Below are 19,438 nucleotides of genomic sequence, written 5' to 3'. Positions count from 1 at the left end.
CAAACTGTTTTCGGTTCTGTCAGCAGAAGCTGCTTCATAGTAAAAAAAAAATCAAGACAACCAGTGATGAAAGAACGCTCTGTCCTGCATTGTGCTGGCTACAAAAAAACAGAAGAAAAAATTTGGAGGCACCATGGTAACTCCAACCAATAGCAGGGTAGGAAATCCTTCCCATGACCTCTTTATTGCTGATGAAAAACCCAGGACGTAATGCAGCTCGAGTTGCTAAGAGCCGGAGGAGACAAACAGAGCCGCATGTCTGAGACAATGAGGAGTAAAAACTGTTTTTATTAAAATCTGTGAAAACTCTATTAACAGGTATTTACACATTCTAGCAACAAGAGTGCCGTTTTTTTAAAACTGCATCAATAAATGAAAAATAAACAGACATGAAAAAAACTAAAAAACAAAATGACATGCTGGGCTTTGTCTTTTTTTTTAAAAACACTGATAGAAGGCCATCACATAAATTATGTTTAACAAAACATCAGGATAAGTTCTTCAGACCAGTTTTATGGTGTAAAAATCCAAATGTGCTGCAGCAGGTCTTTAAAGGTCCAACGAAAAACTGTCAAGAAAATCTTTCTGGTACTGCTCCACATTTTCAGTTGCCAAGAATTCACATCATATCTTGCTTTCATCCACGATCCGTATAAAAACAGATGAACCAATCCATTGACAAGAGATCAGAAATCAGCTTATTTTCCCTCTCTAATCTCCAATCAGCAGATTAAATTACAGACAAGATTTTTTTTCACTCAGATTTATCACATGCATTAAAACTAAGAACCCTGACCCTTTCCAGCTTCGTGGAAACAAGATGTTTATGCAGCGATTTAATGCAGATGATCACGCTAATACATTTTTAGCACTGAATTAGTGAAGCTCCAGTCAACTGCCTGTATTTCTATTATTTCCCTTAATCAGCTCTAATCTGTGATCCACAGGACGGATACTGTGCTGCAGAGGTGAGATGTAGAAATAAGGATATTCTGGTATCTTCTTCATTTTCCATTTAATTCAAAACTAGAACCCCTGTTAGGGAACCTGCAGCACAGTTTCATTTTCCTTTATAGATAAAACTCACCCCAATCGAACCTCAAAGTGATAATGACGGGAAAAAAGCCTGATTGCATTTCTACAAAATAAAAAGAAACACAAAATCCTACTTGTTTCTTCATCAACTAGAATGTAAGGCACGTAATACTAAGCTCTTCACGGTAATGACTAACTTCAGAAGAACAGGAACTAAATGCAGACACATTTGTTTCTGAGGCTTCCTGCTTTACATTAAATACACAAAAATAGAAATGAAAAACTTTTTTTCTGTTAGTGTCTGCTTTCTATTGCAGCTCTGACAAACACACAGTGGTGATAGTGGTTTTAAGAACATCAAATCAGAGTTTGATGCTTGTTCAAGCAATCAGTGGCATTTTCTTTTAAGACATACACACACACATACATCCTCACTACCGGATCTACTTCACAGCTATGAAACTCTAGGTTGACACGTTCTGCTCTACGTTAACCAAGGGAAACTTCCTGCTAATGATACCTTCCCTCGGGAAGCAGGAAGTCCTGCCTCGTCTCTGACTCGCTCAGACCCTGACGACCGGAGTTGTGGCTGTGAGGGGAACCATGGAGCCGGTCTCGCAGTCCATGTCGATCATGGTCTGGTTTGTGGTGCCAAGGCTGCTAAGGGAAGTACCTGTTCCCATCTGCCGGTCCCGCAGACTTTGTAGGTAGCTCTGAACAGAGAATAGACACAAAAATAGTTGAGTTATGTAAAAATAAGTGGTTACCAGGTAGAAAACATTTCCCTCGCATGAAGACTTCTTTTCAGAATCGCAAACTGAACCAATGAGGATTTTTTTTTTTTTAAGTCACTACAGCACACGCCTTGTTGGGAGACACTGACCGGTGCCAGTAGATCCCCAGCGTAACGTTTCACTGGGGTGGGTTTACGACGGTATGTGCCTTCCTGCCCACCTGCCTGCTGTCGCTTCTTGGCGTCCTTCTCTCGAATCCGCATCAGCTGCACCCGCTTCTGTCTCCGGCTGATGACAACTGCAAGAGCAATTTGAAACCAGCCTTTAGAAACCACTCATGTTTGCTAAACACCAACATGACAATTATACAGATACTTTCAGTTTGAGCTCAACAAAACACAAGTAAACTTTTGCTTTATAATTTCCTTGTTATTTTTGCTTTGGGGTGATTTATGTTAATTCCTTTGATCACTTGAGGGTTTCTTCATTTTGAACGGCTTTAAGTCATATGATCTTATCCTCCACACTAAAGATCATTTATCCTGTAATGGAAAAAAACAGTTTCACGTTCTTGGGTATTAAATGGGCTTTACCCTCAGGCTCTCTAGTACAAAGTTTCTCTTATTTCCACTGGAGCCCTTGTGAGCTTAGCCAAAAAGTATTCTGTCTCCATTAAGATATTTCCAATTAAGGTTAAGCTACAAGTTAATGGTTATTGATATAAATTCAATTCAAGCATAGCCACAGTCTGATTTACATTGCTTAACCCCAGAGGGCTTTAAGGACAATTTCTGCCTGAAATTACATATCTGATTAAATCAAATGTCCAAAGTTATATGGTGGAAATGTCAAACAATATATGTATTTCTATGATCCAAAGTCATAAATAAATAATATTTTTTTTAAATAGAACCACTATTTAAAGTGTCATGATTTCTGATTGATCAAAGCAGTATCAAAGCAATAAACTACAATTTTCAAATCTGACCTTTTTTTTTTTTTAAACAAACAGTAAAACACAATGAAACCCCATTTGAAACTCTGAAGGAAGCCCCAAAATGTATAGAACCACACCTTGACAATGACAGCAGCAAATCTGGAGTGGATCGGCTCAAGCATATTTGTTCACAGGGGTTTTAGTGGACAGTGAGTCAGGCAGACCTTTCATTTTGGCACAGATCTGCCAAAAGTGTCCAAAACGTTCTAAAAAGATTTTTTACTAAAAAAAAAAAAAGGAATCTGGTATAATAAAAGTGCTGATTTCCATTGTAGAGCTACATCTGCACATAAAAAAGTGTTTTTTCATAAGATTCCACTGTTTTAAAATTCACCTTTATAAACAGCATATCAATAAACTGAATAGAAAATTAGATGTATTCTATATTTTTTCAGATTACAAGATACTTAAGTCCAACTGTACAACAAAAATAGCCAGAAAAAAGTATATAATGTTCTGCTGTAACAGTAAAGTGTATAATGTGAAAGTTTTACAAAGTTGACTTAATGACAAAAGGACTAGAAATAAACTAATAAAGGTTTTTTAAGGCCATTGCCAATTATTTTGAAATCAGTCTAACCCATCCCCTATGTGTGCTAGGATGATTCTTGGTGCCAATGTTGCATTTTCTTGATAAAAATGACACCATTATAACAAATGTCACACAGGTCTGAATTTAAAATAAAAAAAAAATATTCACAAATCAAACAAAAAATGTTAAAAAGCAATACAGAGTTATCTAATGACAATGCAACATGTGGACCAAAACACAAAACTGCACTCCTCTACTCGTTATCGTATTTAAAAAATGTTCTTTTTTTACTTTTCTCATCTAAACCGGCGTTGGGCTGGATGTTGGTATCCACAACATTTATCTTGAATCTAACGCTTCAATTGTTTGCTAAGTCAGACCCATTTAACATGGTCGCGCCGGATGTCACGTCCCGAACAGCACGGGAACTTCTGACCCCAGGTAAATGAAGGAAAATAGGCTGCAGGCTTATTGAGCCATTGGTGCTGAACTCCTGAGGTGTAAGTCTGTTCATCAAATTATGTTTTAATCATTAAGGGTCAGATAAAAAGACATTAAAGATGTTTTCCAGTAAAAACTTACGTAATGTCTCTTTAACAATGGATAGTGAATGTATGAAACGGCAATGCTTTTTATGTGATCTTAAGGCTGCTAAATATATCTGTGAACAAATGCTGTTATTGGCCGATAACGGTACTAGAAAAAAAACACTAATAGCGGTCAAAAATATTGGTCGGCCGATGTATCAGTCTATCTCGCTGAAAGACCACGCAGGAAAAAGCCTGAATTTAAACTATAACTGTAACCCTATATTAACCTTTAGGTCAGCCGTAACAACACTCTTGCTTGGTTAGGACATGAAAGGCTACATCCTTTCCTTTGCCAATATCCCACAGAATACCATGTGGCTCTGGATCTGAGTTCAGTACGATTATCATTTCAAATGAAATATATTTTCTATCAATATTGATACGGTGTCTATTGTGATATATGTTGATATTGATTTATTTCTCTGCCCTAATTTGAGTCCAAATTCGACATAAACAGCTCCAGGTTGGTAATAAGTCAACCATGAGTAGCACCACACTGCATACAGGGGTATCACAACAAAACCCTGAGATGTGAGCACTTTACTAGTTGGCGATTACCTTATTTTCACTTAAATCAGTTATAAAGAAAAGCTTTGAGCGATCTATAAATTAATTACATTTTTTTTTTTGTTAATAGAAGTGGAACCTTTAGAAATAAAACTATGTGACAAGGATCCATGTGATGTTATATAAGATTACTGTGTTTTATCCTTACCCTCTGTGTGTGAAAAGCTGTCGTCTGTCAGTTTCCACTGGATCAGTACTCCTATGATGCTGAGAGCAGGCCAGATGCCCAGGATGACCCAGCTGTACCAGCAGAGGGCTGGCCCTGGTATGAGGCGTAAGCAGTCATAGACGTGATTAGCTAGAACCAGCATCTCCACAAAGTAATCAGCACACATGGTCATGATAGCAGCGCCAAACACAGCCGTGGACAGTATTGTGAAGATCTTCTGCCACTGCAGGGTCAGGACGGCAAACACCATGCCTGTCCCTAGGAGGGCGCCCAGAGGCACCCACACCGTGTTAAGAGTGTAGAACTGGTGAGCGACCAGCAGGCCAGCAAGAGCCAGCAGGAGTCCTAACAGCAGGCCCGTCATGAAGAGGCCGACGCTTCGCACCAGCATGGTGACCAGGCCGCACAGGAGGCCGATGCCCAGGCCGATGCCTGCGCTAGCCTCCACGCTCAGCTGGGTGTCCAGGATGTGCTCCTTGTGGCACAGCAGGAAGATGATAACCGAGCCAAACATGAGACCAGACAGGAACATGACAGCTTTGAAACAGCGGTAACCTGAAGAAGGACGCACACACAAAAAAGACAAGGAGGGAGCTTGAATGAGCAGAGCAGCTAAAGCTAATGCATAGATAGAACTACATAGAGTCTGACTTCTCACCAAAGAAACAGTAGATGATACCAAAAAGGCAGCACATCGAGCAGATGACTGTAGGGATTATATCATACTGTCTCTCGATTTCCAAACTACAGATGTCGACATTGGCTACGCCTGCCCCCCCGCCTCCAGGACTCATTGTGGTGGGATCACTCATTTCGGTTGAACGTTGGAGGCCTCGAGGCCAGCTGAAGTTCAAGAGGAGGCTAAAATTCAGCTGTTATCTCAAGTCCATCTGTGCTGGATCTGCAACTGTAAAAGAAGAGAAAGATGTCAGTGAAAAACCTAAAGCTAGGCTAATACTCGGGTTGCGCTGCTTTAAAGTCAACCTAAAGAATATTTCCAAGCAGTACATCTTCCAGAACACCCCCAATAGAAAAAACTAGTGTTGCACTGATACCAATATCAGTATCAGCCAGGGCCCCGATCCAGCACTAAAATGGTGGTATCGGTATCGGCAAGTTCTGACAAACAGGGAACCGATACCATTTTGGGAGCCAAAAGTGTATTCAACTATTGTCACCCATTTTAGCTAGGCAATAAAAAGTTCTACTGGATTCACTTTGTATTAGTCTTTTTCCTGCAACACAAAGGTAGGCAGCAGCTTGACAAAGCCATGATGGCAATTATTTTACATCCAAGTAGTATGCAGTTCTTCATATATACACACACACACACACACACACATCAACTTCAAACAGATGGTATCGGCCAATACTGCACAGCCAGGTATTGGGTATCGGGGCCAAAAAAATGGCACCAGCACAACACTACAAAAAAAACAAACAAAAAATACTGAGCATGATTCTGCCACTGCTGTGTTTCCCTTTTGAAATGGTGTGTCCAAGGTGAGGTACAGCACTTTGCTTATAATCCCGAAAGTGAAATTTGAGAGCGAAACCACATTGGAAGAAATGTTGGATGACTGTTTATTTAGAGCTTCCTGAAATGTTCATATTATTATTATTTTTTTTTTTACAACTCCTCCTTGCTTTAAACATCTGTAGACCATCTCCTCTCTCCAATCTACTGCTGCTCTGTCTATCAGAGCCGTCACAGATAAAGCAAAGGTGCTATTAACAATTATTTGAAAAACTCAGCGGATAAGCTAAGTCAGGTCTGTGATTGTTTTTTTGTTGTTAATGTTAATGACATACTACATTTTCAATCTTGAATTACAAAAACAACTCCTATTTTAAAAACAATTCATACTATTAACTTACTCTAACTGTTACATTTTCCCAAAACTTCGCCCTTTTTCGTTATGATTTCTGCTTCAGAGGCCATCCACCCTCTATTTGTCTTGGAAAATTATATGACATTTAAGCCGTCAGGCCTACAGGGATCCATGGCTGGAGGCATATGGGTGGACTGCTCCTCATCTCCGAGGCTGCTGGCAGGCTGGCTGTATGAGCTCACCGCAGCTGGGATCAGATTACAACTTATTCCCGTTGTCCGCCTCAGACAAACACTCAGGAACAGTCACTTTTGTCTTTTGGGCGTAATAACATCCAGCTTCAGTCGTATTTGTCCTTTATAACACTGGTTTATTCTTACTTCAAACCTTTTCCAACATAAACATGATTTTATTTTTTTTTGCAGAAAGAGGCCACAATTGCTTTTGACATGTTTAGAGACACCAGCCCATGTAATTTGCGTGTCCTGCCCAGGAATGACTTTACTAGGAAAAAATGAGAACAGTGGAAAGTTCTCTTCTCCTTCTCAGTCACACTCTACCTACTCTCTCCAGCCTTTATCTGTTATTGCAATTCAGCTTTGAAGGCAAAAAGGGAACTAATTACATGCATTTACAAAAAAAAACTGGAAGGAAACACTTATAGACGCATAATTAACCATTTAAAATGTATTGTGCAAGTGTCATAATAAACAAAATCATTTTACTATTGAGGAAATGCAAAGAGAAAAACAAAAAAACGGTTAGGACTTTTAAATCAAGATTAGAGGATTTGTGATGGTTGGAGTCGAACACATTTCAGGAAATTCAAAAGAAACTTTCAATTTCTAACAGATGTGATAAGTGACTGTTCATGTGGGAGCAAAGGGCTCTGCAACCCTGAATCTCTAGAGATAAAAAAATCTCTAGAGATAAGAAAAAGAAAGAAAAAAAGAAAAAAGAAAGCTGATATCAAACTTTTAATCTTCATGAAAAGAAACATGTTTTCTGAAAGTTCAAAATTAGAAATGAATTATGTAAAACCAAAATGTGACTGAAATGAATTGAGAAAAGATTGACTAAGGTAAAATAAATTCTATCCGTAACATAGTTTTTCTTTTCCTTTTTTTTTTTTTTTTTTACCTTTTCACCCAGCTGGATTTGATCCAGTCCTATATGACACCTGATATGAAAAACATGACTGATGGGGAAAAAAAAGAGCTAACCTTTCTGTTAAGGTGACTTTTCTCATCTCAGATTTGTTTATCAAGCACAACTAAAGTTACACAGCATACAAAATAATTACATCTTAGGAGTTAAGTGTCTTCCCAATGGAGGGGATTTTCTTGACATTTATTATTAAATAAATAACATTTATTTCACTCAATCTGTTTTATTCATTGAATCATATTATAAACTGTAATTATCAGTGGTATTTATAAACATTTCTATGTTAGCTAGAATGTACAATTTCAAAGGAACTTGATCTAGTTTCTATTAAAAGCATAGATCTGATCACTAGTTTATTTTCCATTTGCTGATAATCAGCAGCTTACTGAATCTGTATAGTAGGCATCTATATTGAAGCAATCAACGCGGGTCATAGCAGTTGTCCTTGCTGCTCCCAGGCATCTTTATGTGGTCTCCTTTTTTGTCTGCATAGTTTCCTCTGAGTGCCACTAGAGGTCACAGCATGGGCCTCAGAGTCTTTGTTTTCCTCCATAATGGCTCTATTCTCCTCCAGCAGCATTGACTTCCAAGCCCGCCTCGACATAAGACACCACTGTGATTAAGAGAGGTAACCTGAGACAGAGACATGGGAGAGTATAACTTCCCACAGCTAATGCTGACTAAAACACTACTTTTAATGTGAAGCCAACTGTCAAATGCGCTAATAGACATTTTAAAGCTTTAGTGTGGGGTAAAATTGAGGTTGGAGCTGCTCGGACACTTCCTGAGTCAGGATTCCAACTTTAGGCTTCCTGTGGGTCATATCTGACTTTAAAAGTGACCACTGAGTACAAAGATAAAGCTCGGCCCAGTCTCTATGCAGCCAGGAGGGTGGATAAGGCCTTACAGAGACAAAGGTCATGTAATCTTATGCTATTTAATGATTTGGGAAGCATAAAAACAAATTAAGCCCTACAGTTTATAGAGATGTAATCTATGGTAGACTCCAAGGTGCTTTACATTACCTTCACCCACATACTCACAAGCTGATGGTGGTGAGCTACTTTGAAGACACAGCTGACCTGGGGCTCACTGAAAGAAACAAGGAGCCACTGGGTCTTCTGACCACCATTAGTAGGAAATGCAGGTGAAGTGTCTTACCCGAGGATATGGTGGCTGGCACATAAGGAGCTTGGGTTCAAACGGGTTGCAAGATGAACTCCTACATCCATATATCACATATGCTGTTGCACGATTTTTAGTTTGAGTTTGATTTATGAGAATTTCCAGTGAAACAAACCGGTTCCACTTCTTTCCTCTGCTAGAGCACCAACCCGGTTATGTTTTAGTACCACTTAAGCTTCAAGCTTCAAACCTCTCTGCTAGCTGAGCTCAAAACATACAAATTAATCTTTAACATAATAACAATCACATTATCTTCCTCTCAAAGACAAAATAAAGTTTATGAACTAAATGTGTTTAAACAGTCTCCATGTACTGGAAAGAGCATGACTAAACGGGCTGGAAAAGAAGTTTTCAGCTTTGTCAATATGGTTAAATTTCAGAACAGGCTTCAGAATCGGCTCCAGGTTTTTTTCTCACCAGCAGGAAACTTAAAGTGACAGAAAGCTTCGGAGCATTTTGCCTCAGAAATAATTAGTACGTGGTAGAAATGTTTTAACGTGCAGTATAAGTTTAACTGCAATCAGAAATAAACAAGGGAAAGTCTTATCCTGCTGTTCTAGGTCTTTAAACAAAAATCTACCTCATGCATAAATAAAACACTGAATATCAGGTTCAGGTAACTGCACTTCATATCTTAAAATGGATCATAAACAATATAATCTTATAAGGAGAAATGAAAAGCAGAATGCTCATTCTCATGTTATTTGACTTGTTTGTGAACTCAGGTGTTGTAAGTAAGTACAAACTATTTATGAATAAATAACTGGAGCTGCTTAACATCATGGAGGTGCTGATCTGAGCAGGTTAGAGTCCTCAGCTGCTGGGGAGAGTGCAAAGCTGGTTTTAAGTTCCCCACATAGTTAGTTTGGGAGTATTTAATCAGGGGGTGGTCTCATGTGGTCACAGCCGGCGATTCTGCAAGTGATCCACTCACATGACAGCCAAGACCAGCTGAGGAGCCGGAGAACCTGCTGGGTTATGGCTTTGCTGTCTCACAAGCTTGCTTTAAAGATCCACCCAGGGGCTAACACATGCGGCTGTAAATCAGTCCACCTTAAAAGCAGAACAGCAACCAACCCATTAGGAGTGAATAACAGTAATGCATTAGGCATTAGCATCTTCATCACAGCCTATCATCACAATAGCGTCTGCAAAACCTCTAAACCATTTTGAGCGAGACATCAAATACAGAGTTTCCTGTCGCTCCATGGCAGGAAGCACAGGACCAAATGAGGAAGTGGAACATCATGCTTCAGCAGGAACACAGTCCTGTGTTTGTAACAAGGAGGGCAGAAAATCCATCAAAGAGTTTCACTACCAAAGCTGGGCAGTAAAATTCCCAAAGGAGACACATCAACAGGTGACTGAGAATTAAAACCATATCTGAACCTAGCTATTAAAATGAACTATTTGATCTGAGACCTAAGATCAACAGCATAGGGGAAAAAACAAGCAGCCCACCTATAAAAATAAGCCTTTAATCTGTTTTCCCAGCTGATCTGGAAAACTATTGTTTCCCAGCTTTCAAATGTTTATGGCTTCGACTGAAACTTTGCACACATCACTGACTGTAACTTTTGCCTGCATCAACAGACTGAAAAAAACGCCTTTAAAGTTTGTTTACACTGAAAACTCCAACCTAGAGGTGTGACTAATAATTACTGTCAAATAATTAACTTAAACCAATTAGGCCCTGCTTTCTAACCCCATTCTCAGGTCCATTTATCGGCTAACTCACATTTGCTTATCGTCTGTCACACTTCCTAGCTGCTGAAACCTAAACACACACCTAAAAATAAATAAGACACTGAGGGAATGCTTGCAAGATCCGAGCATGTGTTTACTTTTAAAGCTCTTGAATTAAATATACTAAAACTGCTACTAATAAGCCGATCCCTGGAAATGTTTACAAAACAAACCTGAAGCCCAAGAAAATGGTTCAGATCCGTTAAACTCCAGCTCTACGGACTATTTACTCTTCTCCGCTATAGCTAAAGATTTAAACAAGATCTGTGGTAAGCTTTAGATACTGTAGTTCCATTAGTTTATTTCAGATTGTTTTTTAGGAAATCCTTGGTGTTTTAAAAACACTGTGCCGTGGAGAAGAAAAAAATTATAATTTGAGTGTGTACAGCAAATTTGATCCATTTTTAACAACCAATCAAGATGGATTAGCATTTTTGACAACCTATGAAGCCTGAATATTAATTATTTATATTTTCCTTTTGTAGGAAATTTCTGATTATCTGGTCTATCTAGGAGTCTAACCAAGTAAGTCTTAATATGTGTGGTGCACAAGATGGAAATACTGAGATTAACAAAAAATAAAAAAAATGTCAACATCTTTTAGAATGGTAGGTAGGTTTTAAAATCAGATGGTAGGTAGAGGGTGTGTGCATAGCTACAATAGTCTGCTTTGGTTATGTGATTGCAAAAAAAACAAAAAAAAAACATAAGAAGGTGAAGAGAGGTTCTTGTTTGGTTTCATCATCCTTCATGTATTGTTGGCTGATGGAAAACGGTCATCAGAGCCATAATCAGTTAGCCTGATAAACCAGACTAAATGTGAGATTAAATGTGTAATTTAGTCTGGCCCCAATGAATGAGACATCGGAAGATTGTTGATGAGAACAACCTGTTGTCTCTCAAACCGCTGTCTGTGCCTATTGGCCAACGCTCTGACCAATGAGCGCAACTGACTTTGACGTAGTGAGCTCGACAGAAAGTTTGTGGAGGGAGTGTAAACATACAGCCCGGCGATGGCGAATACGTCCTTCTTAAAAATCAATTAGCGTAGAGCCTCTTGCTGCTCACGTTTCAACGAAAACCTCAAGTCTAATCCTTCCAAAACTGATTCCAAAGCTGAGCCAAAAATCGCCATCAGAGTCAGCGGTCCTTCACACACGACTATGCCAAGAGAGGGCCGCTGCAGATGGGCTGCGGATAGCCCTGGCTGCCGTTAGCCTTGGAGGTCGGCTGGTTGCCGCGGTCCTCTCAGCTTCGGAAATTGTTTTTTTAATCACGTATTAAATCGGTGAATGGACCATATAGTGACTTTTATTGAACAACAGCAACAGAAAAGAGAAGTTTTAACTTTCAATGGAGCACTCCATTGAAAGCTGCTGCTGCCGCAGTGCATGCTACTGTTTAATAGTTGTTGCCATCTTCCTTGTTGTGCTTTCTCCAGCGTCGCGCAGCTTTGTCGTCACGTCCTCAAAACCCTGCCCGCTTTGCATCTAGATATACAAAATACATCTCTGCATTGTGATTGGCCCGCCAGTTCTAGGGCCTGGGGCATTGATCATTGATTTGGCCGCTGGTGGGTGGGGCTAGTTTATTAAGCTAATAATCAGTAGTAGGAAAACCAAACTGCAGAATACATTCTGATTAACCTTTCCTTCTCCTCATTGTTAGGAAGCGTAACGGAATCACTGATAGTGAAACAAGAGTGGAAAAACTTGGGCTTCACAGGGCTTCTATTAGATCAGCAGGGGGGGGGGGTGAGCAGGTCCAGGATGACAGACTCTGCTGTTGCTTGATGCATGTTTATGTGCCATATACTGCACATGCTCATTAACACAATGATTTCCATCTCCAGACTGAGCTGCTTCGAGTCAGAGCTGTAATTCAAAAGCTATGGGTGGGGTGCACAGTGTGTGGGGTAAGGAGGGGCCGTCCCATAACGCTCTATTAAGGTCTGCGGTGAAGAGGAGGCTTCAGCAGGCCATGTCCATATGTTGCTGAGAGTCTGACAGCGGGGATCTGAATATGATTATAGGAGCTGTTGGAGGACAAACCTGAAATATAACCACTGATTATTCAGAAATGCCCCAGGGAGAAACACTAGAATATACATCATCCGCTGACGTAAGAGAGACTTTATTATGCAGTTACTTATAAAAACTTTGATTTAACTCATTATGCAATGCTTCAAACAAGCCACGGCTTGTGTTGTCTATTAAGTGGAAACTATAACGTTTTTTAATTTACTTCCTCTTATCTAACTTTATGGATCTTCTGGTATCAAGTTTAAAGTGGAAAACTATTAGTTCCCTTCATAACTTTCTTATGATTATAGATCATTTCAGTGAGACACAGCTGGCTGCAAGAGAGTGACTCCCCTTCAATCTCTGGGAAGAAAACAGTGGTGTGAACGCCACTTCTTTTAATAACACTCCAATAAAACTGCATTATCAAGCAACAGGCAGCATATATGTTAAGTAGGTGACTACAAGTCAGGGTGTGGCTTTCTGAAAGCTACAGGGGCCATAAGTTGATATTGTAAATGTTTCACAAAGGAGGTTAAAAAAAATCATGGTATGTATGTTATCAAGAATGTCTGTATGATATTCTCACAGGATTATAGTGATTAAAAAGATATAAGTTGAATTCTTGTGGAATTTCACAAACACAAGAATCCATCTTCAATCCAGCTAAAAACGTTCAACACTAATCCAAAACATGTCGGCCAATCACGTCGCTCCATATCATGGTTTAGGGTGGGACCAATAGATGTGATAAAAGCAAGAGCTGCCACAAGCCAAACTAAAATAACATGGCAGTGCAGGGAGGGTGCACACCTAGCTGCTGTTATCACATCTGGTTTTAAAGAATTCATGATTTCATTGTTGGAAAGCAGGAGAGTAAGAGCTTGAGTTGTTGTGGTTTTTCTCATGGAATCTGCTGCTATTTCATTTTTTAAGGTGATTGGTTAAAACCAAAACTTTGGTAGGTGGAAAGTAGGCATGCTTCGCCTAATCAGTTCTGCTTAACTTCCCTCCTTTTGTTGGACAGCTTCAATGGGATCAGTCCCAGATTATTAATCTGTAGAAATTAACCCCAATGCTGCACATTATCAATCGAGCTTGCCAGGTTATGTGCTGATTTTTGTTTTCCCAGTGGTGCGACGTCAGAGGAGAGTAATTCTGCCGTAACTTTCAACCTATTCAAAACAACCAGCAAATCCTACTTGTTTTTAACTCCTAAGTAGAACCAGCGCCACACGGGTGGTGTCATTTCTCTGAGCCAAGATCCAATTTATAGAAAAATTCAACACAGCATTGTAATGTATTAATTCGGCATAACAAACCAGGACTATATCCCATGTATTCCTGTGAAACCTAGATATGAATGCCTGGTTCAGTCCTTAACCATACAGCTTTACTCTAGTAGAGATGATGAGGATGCTCCTGTAGCTTCTAAGATAAATACTACATGTATATATTTTTATCACATATAGAAAGTGAATTCAGTGCAAGAAAATAAACGAGCCATCTTTTAGCCGGCAGTGTTTGCAGCATTAGGTCTAGATAGTTCCCTAATTAGTCATTTTGATTTTGAAACGGTTGACTCAGGCACGTTCTCTGGCATCTAGTTTAAAAGCTTCTAGTTGAAGCTTACTTTGCACACCCACAGAACTAAACATCAGAGGTCTCAAAAGTATCAATGTTTTTTAGTCAAGTAGAAATAGAAATTCTACCGTTTAAAAAAACTTTTCTAAATGTTAAGAGTATCAACGTCTACAAGAGATACTTAAGGAGGACAGATAAGGACAGATGCTTTAACCCCTCTGCACTATCAAAGGAACATTTTTCTACAATTCTGGATAATAACTTCTTTATACTTAAGTTTCTGAGTTTTATAACTAATTTCAACTGTCAAATTTAACTTTGCATCATTGAAAAACGATTGATTTTGGTATGTGGGGAACAACATGTTTGTGCAGTAGAGCCCAACCACAAAGAAATTCCTTGTTTGGATTAAACAAATTGATGGTTTTGATTTCTTTTTTATACCAAAAATGAGCTTAAATTAAAACTAACGAGTCTGTTTTCAAAATATAAGGGGTAGAAAGAAGAGATAATTGCAAAACAAAAATGTAAGGAGTAGAAGTAAAAAGCTGTCTAAAGAATAATTACTCCAGTAAATATAGATATGCCAAAATGTCTACTTAAGGTAACAAAGTGTTTGTACTTTGTAACTTGACACCTCTGCTAAACATGGAAAAGCAGCATTTTGTTCCTATGCTCCACTTATCTGGAACAAACTCCCAGAAGACTAAAAGTGCTGAAACCCTGAGTTCTTCTGAGTCAAAGTTAAAACGCTTTTTTTTTTCTTTTTAGAACTGTCTTTGGCTGTTGAAGTTAAACTGTTAAATTAGGTGTCATTAGTTGAAGCGTTTGATATTTTGCTTTACTATTTGCTTTTACAATGCTCTCATCTTTACTGGCTTTTATTCTGCTTCTATGTTCCTTCTATCTTATTCTTTAATTCATGTAAGGCATCCTTGTACTGAATTGTCCTAAATAAATAAACTTTTATATCACAGTAAGGTCTTAAAAAAACTTTTCTAAATTTAAGATTACTAAAAACACGCCTTTAAACATTTATAGAAAAACTATCACAATACTGCTCCAGCTTTGGGATAACCATCTGGTTCAGTACATGGCATTTTCAGCCAGCTTAGAAGCAGTGTGCAGCAACATGTTGGGGAGGGGACCATACTGAGGCTCAATTCAAAGAAACTTATAGTTATTTATGTCTTCTCCTCAGTTTGGATTCTCCCAAATAGAGCATTTCTAGCCAGAACTAATTAAGACGCATTTCTGTGGGACTGTGGAATGAACGCCTGCTTTAGCATGAATGCCGCCTTTATTGGTGTCTTTGTCCCTAAAAGAGAAGAAGTGGAATAACGCAGCAGAAAGACAAGCGGTCAGGCTGCTTGTTCTCAGCTGTAAAGTTTATTCACCGAGCAGCTAAAAAAACTCATCCATGTTGATCCAAAGCTGCTGTTCGAGGCGTGAAGTTATCCAAACACAATCTAAAGATTTAAAGAAGGGGAAATACTTACCGACTCTCCTGCTTATTCTCCTGCTGGAACTTCTTGACAGTCGAATCTGCGAGGCAGAAATAAACTGAAAAAAGCCCACCTTTTCAAACACACAAGGAGAACCGGTTTCCCCTCTTGTTCAAACTAACAGGCTTCCTCTAACGCTAGTGACATCGTGGTATTCCTCTCCCTGCTCTATGCAAATCTGCTTTTCCTCCTTTTTTTTCTTCCTTTCCTCTCTGCAGACGGCAGATGTGAGGAAGACCGGCGCTACTTTCAGCTCATAAATGGTCAACGATCCGCATGAGACCCCCACATACCCCCAAACCTGGCTCTCAAATAAAAAAAAAAACAAAATATATTCAACAAGCTTCGTTTCTCCTCCCTTTTTTCTGAAATAAACAGCACAACAAAAGAGAGTAAAGTTTCCCCCTCCTACTCAGGGTGACCCCTCCCCTTCCTATCGGGCCGTTGGACCGTCAGAGGCGGGGGGCTGCTGGGGGGCTGCTAATTACCCTCCAGGTGCTAGCAGCCCTAACAAGCTGTTAAACTGGGCTTTCACCTCTTGTTCTATGTGAAGAGAACAATAGTGAACCGACATGGTTATCAGATGCTAATTTGATTTAAACTGTTGATTTTTTTTATTCAATTGTCTCTGTAGATAACACCAAGCTAAGCTAACAAGGGACGCCTTCAGCACCAATTTGATTTATTACTATTCAACTCAGTTAATGTCTGCTTTATAACTTTATTTTCTTTACATTCCTGCATCTTACATCTAGTATTACACAGATAACAGGATATGAATATATAAAACCATAAAATATAACTCAATTATTGTACATTTCACACTGTTGTCAGGTACAGGTTCATTTGGGTAGGTTTGTTTTCAAACAGAATTATAGATTGGGAAAGTAGTTTATTTAAGTATACTAAAAGTGCACTAATTTCATACTTAAAATCAGGCAGTGCACTTAAGAGTTTACTTATTCTAAACTATATTTCATACACTTAACAATAGTATAGTCAAGTGTACTTGACTATACTATTGTTTACTTTATTGTTTACTAAAGTATACTTTAAGTGTACTTTAGTAAACTTAAAAATGTCCCAATTTAGTTCGAAGAAGTATTACTTTAGTAATACTTCAAGTACACTAAAGATACATTGTTCGGTATACTTTCTAAACTTATACTTAAGCATAAGTTATAAGTATTCTTAATAAAATTTACTTCAGCTTTTTGCTAAGGGAACAACTTAAATGTTTTTTTAACGGGTTGTTTTTTGGGGCAGTATTTTAAGAGGATCCTTCATAAGGGTTTTCTGCTGCTACTTTCGTTTAAATTTGTTTAAATGTGCCTCTTAACTACACAGTACACTTTTATTTACAAGGCCCTTTTTGGATTACTGATTTGTACCTAATTACACAGAAAAGCATGGCTTCTTCTGCCCTGAGATCCAACGATCAGCTGCTGCTCACTGTTCGTTTTGCCCGCACAGAACTAGGGAAGAAATCCTTTAGCTACGCAGCTCCTTGTGCATGGAATTTCTTTACAAAGAAACTGGAAGTTGACTGAGTTTTTATCTTTAAATGCTTTTAAGTTGAAAGTGAAAGAAGTTGAAGCAGCCTGAATGTTTTTTAGTTTTGTTTTTTGTTATGTACCTGTCAATTAATTTTATGTATCTCTGTTTTTCATGTAACTTTGCTGCCTCTTGGCCAGGACTCCCTTGAAAAAGAGGTTTTTAATCTCAATGTTGTTTTTCCCCCCCCTGGTTAAATAAAGGTTAAATAAAAAATAAAATACTATATATGAAACTCTTGACTCTTTTGTCTGTGTTCTCATTCTGTTTTTCTTCTTATTCTAAGCAAAATTTGCTTCTCCAATGTTACCTCATGGTTTAAGATGGGTTTACATTATTAGATGCTCCATAAGCCAAATTACGGCACTTTACAAATTACTCTAAAGGTTTGATGTGAAGCTTTTTAAAGTGACTCAGTTAATATCCGCTTTATAACATTCATTCTTTTTTACATTCCTGCATCTTACATCTAATATAACACAGGTAACAGGATATGAATATATAAAACCATGAAATATAACTCAATTATTGCACATTTCCCACTGTTGTCAGGTACAGGTTCATTTGGCTTGGGTCTTTTAACACAGAATTATAGACTGGAGAATAACAACTTAATGTTGTTTTAATGGGTTGTTGTTTGGGGCAGTATTATAAGAAAATCCATCACATGGAGTTTCTGCTGTTACTTTCAGTGTTTAAATATGCCTCTTAACTACTATGTATAAAACTCTTGACTGTTTTGTCTGTGTTCTCATTTTGTTTTTCTTCTTATTCTAATCAAAATTTGCTTTTCTAATGTTACCTCATGGTCCAAGATGGGTTCACATTATTATATGCTCCATAAACAAATTACAGCACTTCAAAAATTACTCTAAAGGTTTGATGTGAAGGTTTTTAAAGTGGCCGTGTTATGTACCATGTTTTATTCTTTTGCACCACGCTCTTTGTTTCTTTGCACCATGAAACCAAACCCAGGTTTCTGATGACTCTTTACCCATGCTATTGCATCAGAACCACAGATTTCACTGGATCTTATTTGAGTTTTGTGAGACAGAATAACAGAAAGTAATGCATGATTTTAATAGTGGAGGGAAAATGTTGGTAAACAAAAACCTGAATGTGTCTAGCATCAGCTATCTATCCTCTTCTGTTAATCTGGGATTGAGTTGCTGGGTTAACTGATCCTTGAAATCCCAGGTATCTCCCCCCAGCAGTCTGCTCATTCTTATTGTCTATGCAGGAATTTCTGGGGTTACTTTACAGTAGGACATTGTATAAAGGAAGCTTGCCTATCATTTAAAATCCCCCAACCCCAGTCAATCTCTTCTTGAGCTGCATTTAGCTGTAATTACAGCCACAAACCTCTGAGGCCGGTCTCCACCAGTTTCCATGAGAAATTCACATTTATGTCATTTTGGCCCCACATATACTGTAAGTCAAGGATCCTGATCATTTCAATGACAGTTATTCTCCAACTTTGGGAACCTGTGCCCTAGTTGGTTGATTATGAATCTTGCAATGGATTTCTTTTAAACTAAAACCATCTTTTTCATTTTTTTTATTTAAGGTGACATTTGTGGAATTAATCACTTGTAGCTTTTCTGTGACAGATTATCCCACCTGAGGTATGCATGTTTGCAACTCTACCAAAGGTACCATGGGCCTCTTGATTTCTCCTTAAATTGATGCTTTCTGCTCCTGTCCTGTCAGCATATGCTGACTGCCAAGTATTGGAAAATTTGCATCTGAGCCTTTATCTTTCCTTTTTTATTTGATGGAATGCAAGACATCCCAAGTTCCAAAAGCTAATTTCAGGGAGATGCTTATTATACCCCCCCAAAACACACACACACCCTGGGGAAAACAGACCCGCACGGTGCTCTATACATACACACTTAAAGCCAGCAACTTTTCCACAACTGTTTATTAACTAACAGTAATTCTATAAACACAAAACAGAACAGTATTGGTCTTTTATTTTTAATACTTTCAATCTTGTAGCCTTGAACATTGGTTGTGCTTTCTGTTTTTCATGGGACTTCCGCATACAGTGCACCTCGCCACGGTGTCATCATTCCTCACCATGGCCGGTTCTAGACAGTGGCCAGCGGGGGCCTGTGCCCCTTTAGATCATGTCCTGACCCCTGTTATGGCCCCTGTACTGAAGACATAATACTTAAAAGAAATTCTAATGATGATGTGCTGGAACAGGCATGGTTA

The 19,438-nt window shown here is 38.7% G+C and overlaps 1 protein-coding gene across 2 annotated transcripts; it reads right to left on the bottom strand.

The window, feature by feature from the left end:
- Positions 1-268: 268 nt before the first annotated feature.
- Positions 269-16,070, bottom strand: LOC119795490 (transmembrane protein 198-like). 2 transcript variants are annotated; one of them, XM_038303521.1, is made up of 5 exons: positions 15,659-16,070; positions 5,283-5,531; positions 4,604-5,179; positions 1,919-2,067; positions 269-1,748 (listed from the first exon to the last, which is right to left on the bottom strand). In XM_038303521.1, exons 2-5 carry the CDS (start codon positions 5,434-5,436, stop codon positions 1,599-1,601), a joined length of 1,029 nt encoding a protein of 342 aa, XP_038159449.1. In that variant the 5' UTR covers positions 5,437-5,531; positions 15,659-16,070; the 3' UTR covers positions 269-1,598. The 2 variants fall into 2 exon arrangements, with proteins under 2 accessions (XP_038159449.1, XP_038159450.1); XM_038303522.1 differs by having other exon boundaries at positions 1,990-2,067; positions 15,659-16,069.
- Between the last annotated feature and the right edge of the window lie 3,368 nt (positions 16,071-19,438).

Source organism: Cyprinodon tularosa, unplaced genomic scaffold (genome assembly GCF_016077235.1).
Source record: "Cyprinodon tularosa strain WSP-4 unplaced genomic scaffold, ASM1607723v1 ctg512, whole genome shotgun sequence".
NCBI classification, from domain to species: domain Eukaryota; kingdom Metazoa; phylum Chordata; class Actinopteri; order Cyprinodontiformes; family Cyprinodontidae; genus Cyprinodon; species Cyprinodon tularosa.
This window is presented reverse-complemented; position numbering and strand designations above follow the sequence as displayed.

What these genes read in the sequence shown, in the direction of transcription:
- LOC119795490 (XM_038303521.1), bottom strand. Translation starts at nt 5,436, where the DNA reads ATGAGTGATCCCACCACAATGAGTCCTGGAGGCGGGGGGGCAGGCGTA. An exon ending in TATCATCTACTGTTTCTTTG is followed by an intron (nt 5,180 to 5,282) that starts GTGAGAAGTCAG and finishes GTCCTTCTTCAG; the next exon opens with GTTACCGCTGTTTCAAAGCT. An exon ending in CAGCTTTTCACACACAGAGG is followed by an intron (nt 2,068 to 4,603) that starts GTAAGGATAAAA and finishes TTGCTCTTGCAG; the next exon opens with TTGTCATCAGCCGGAGACAG.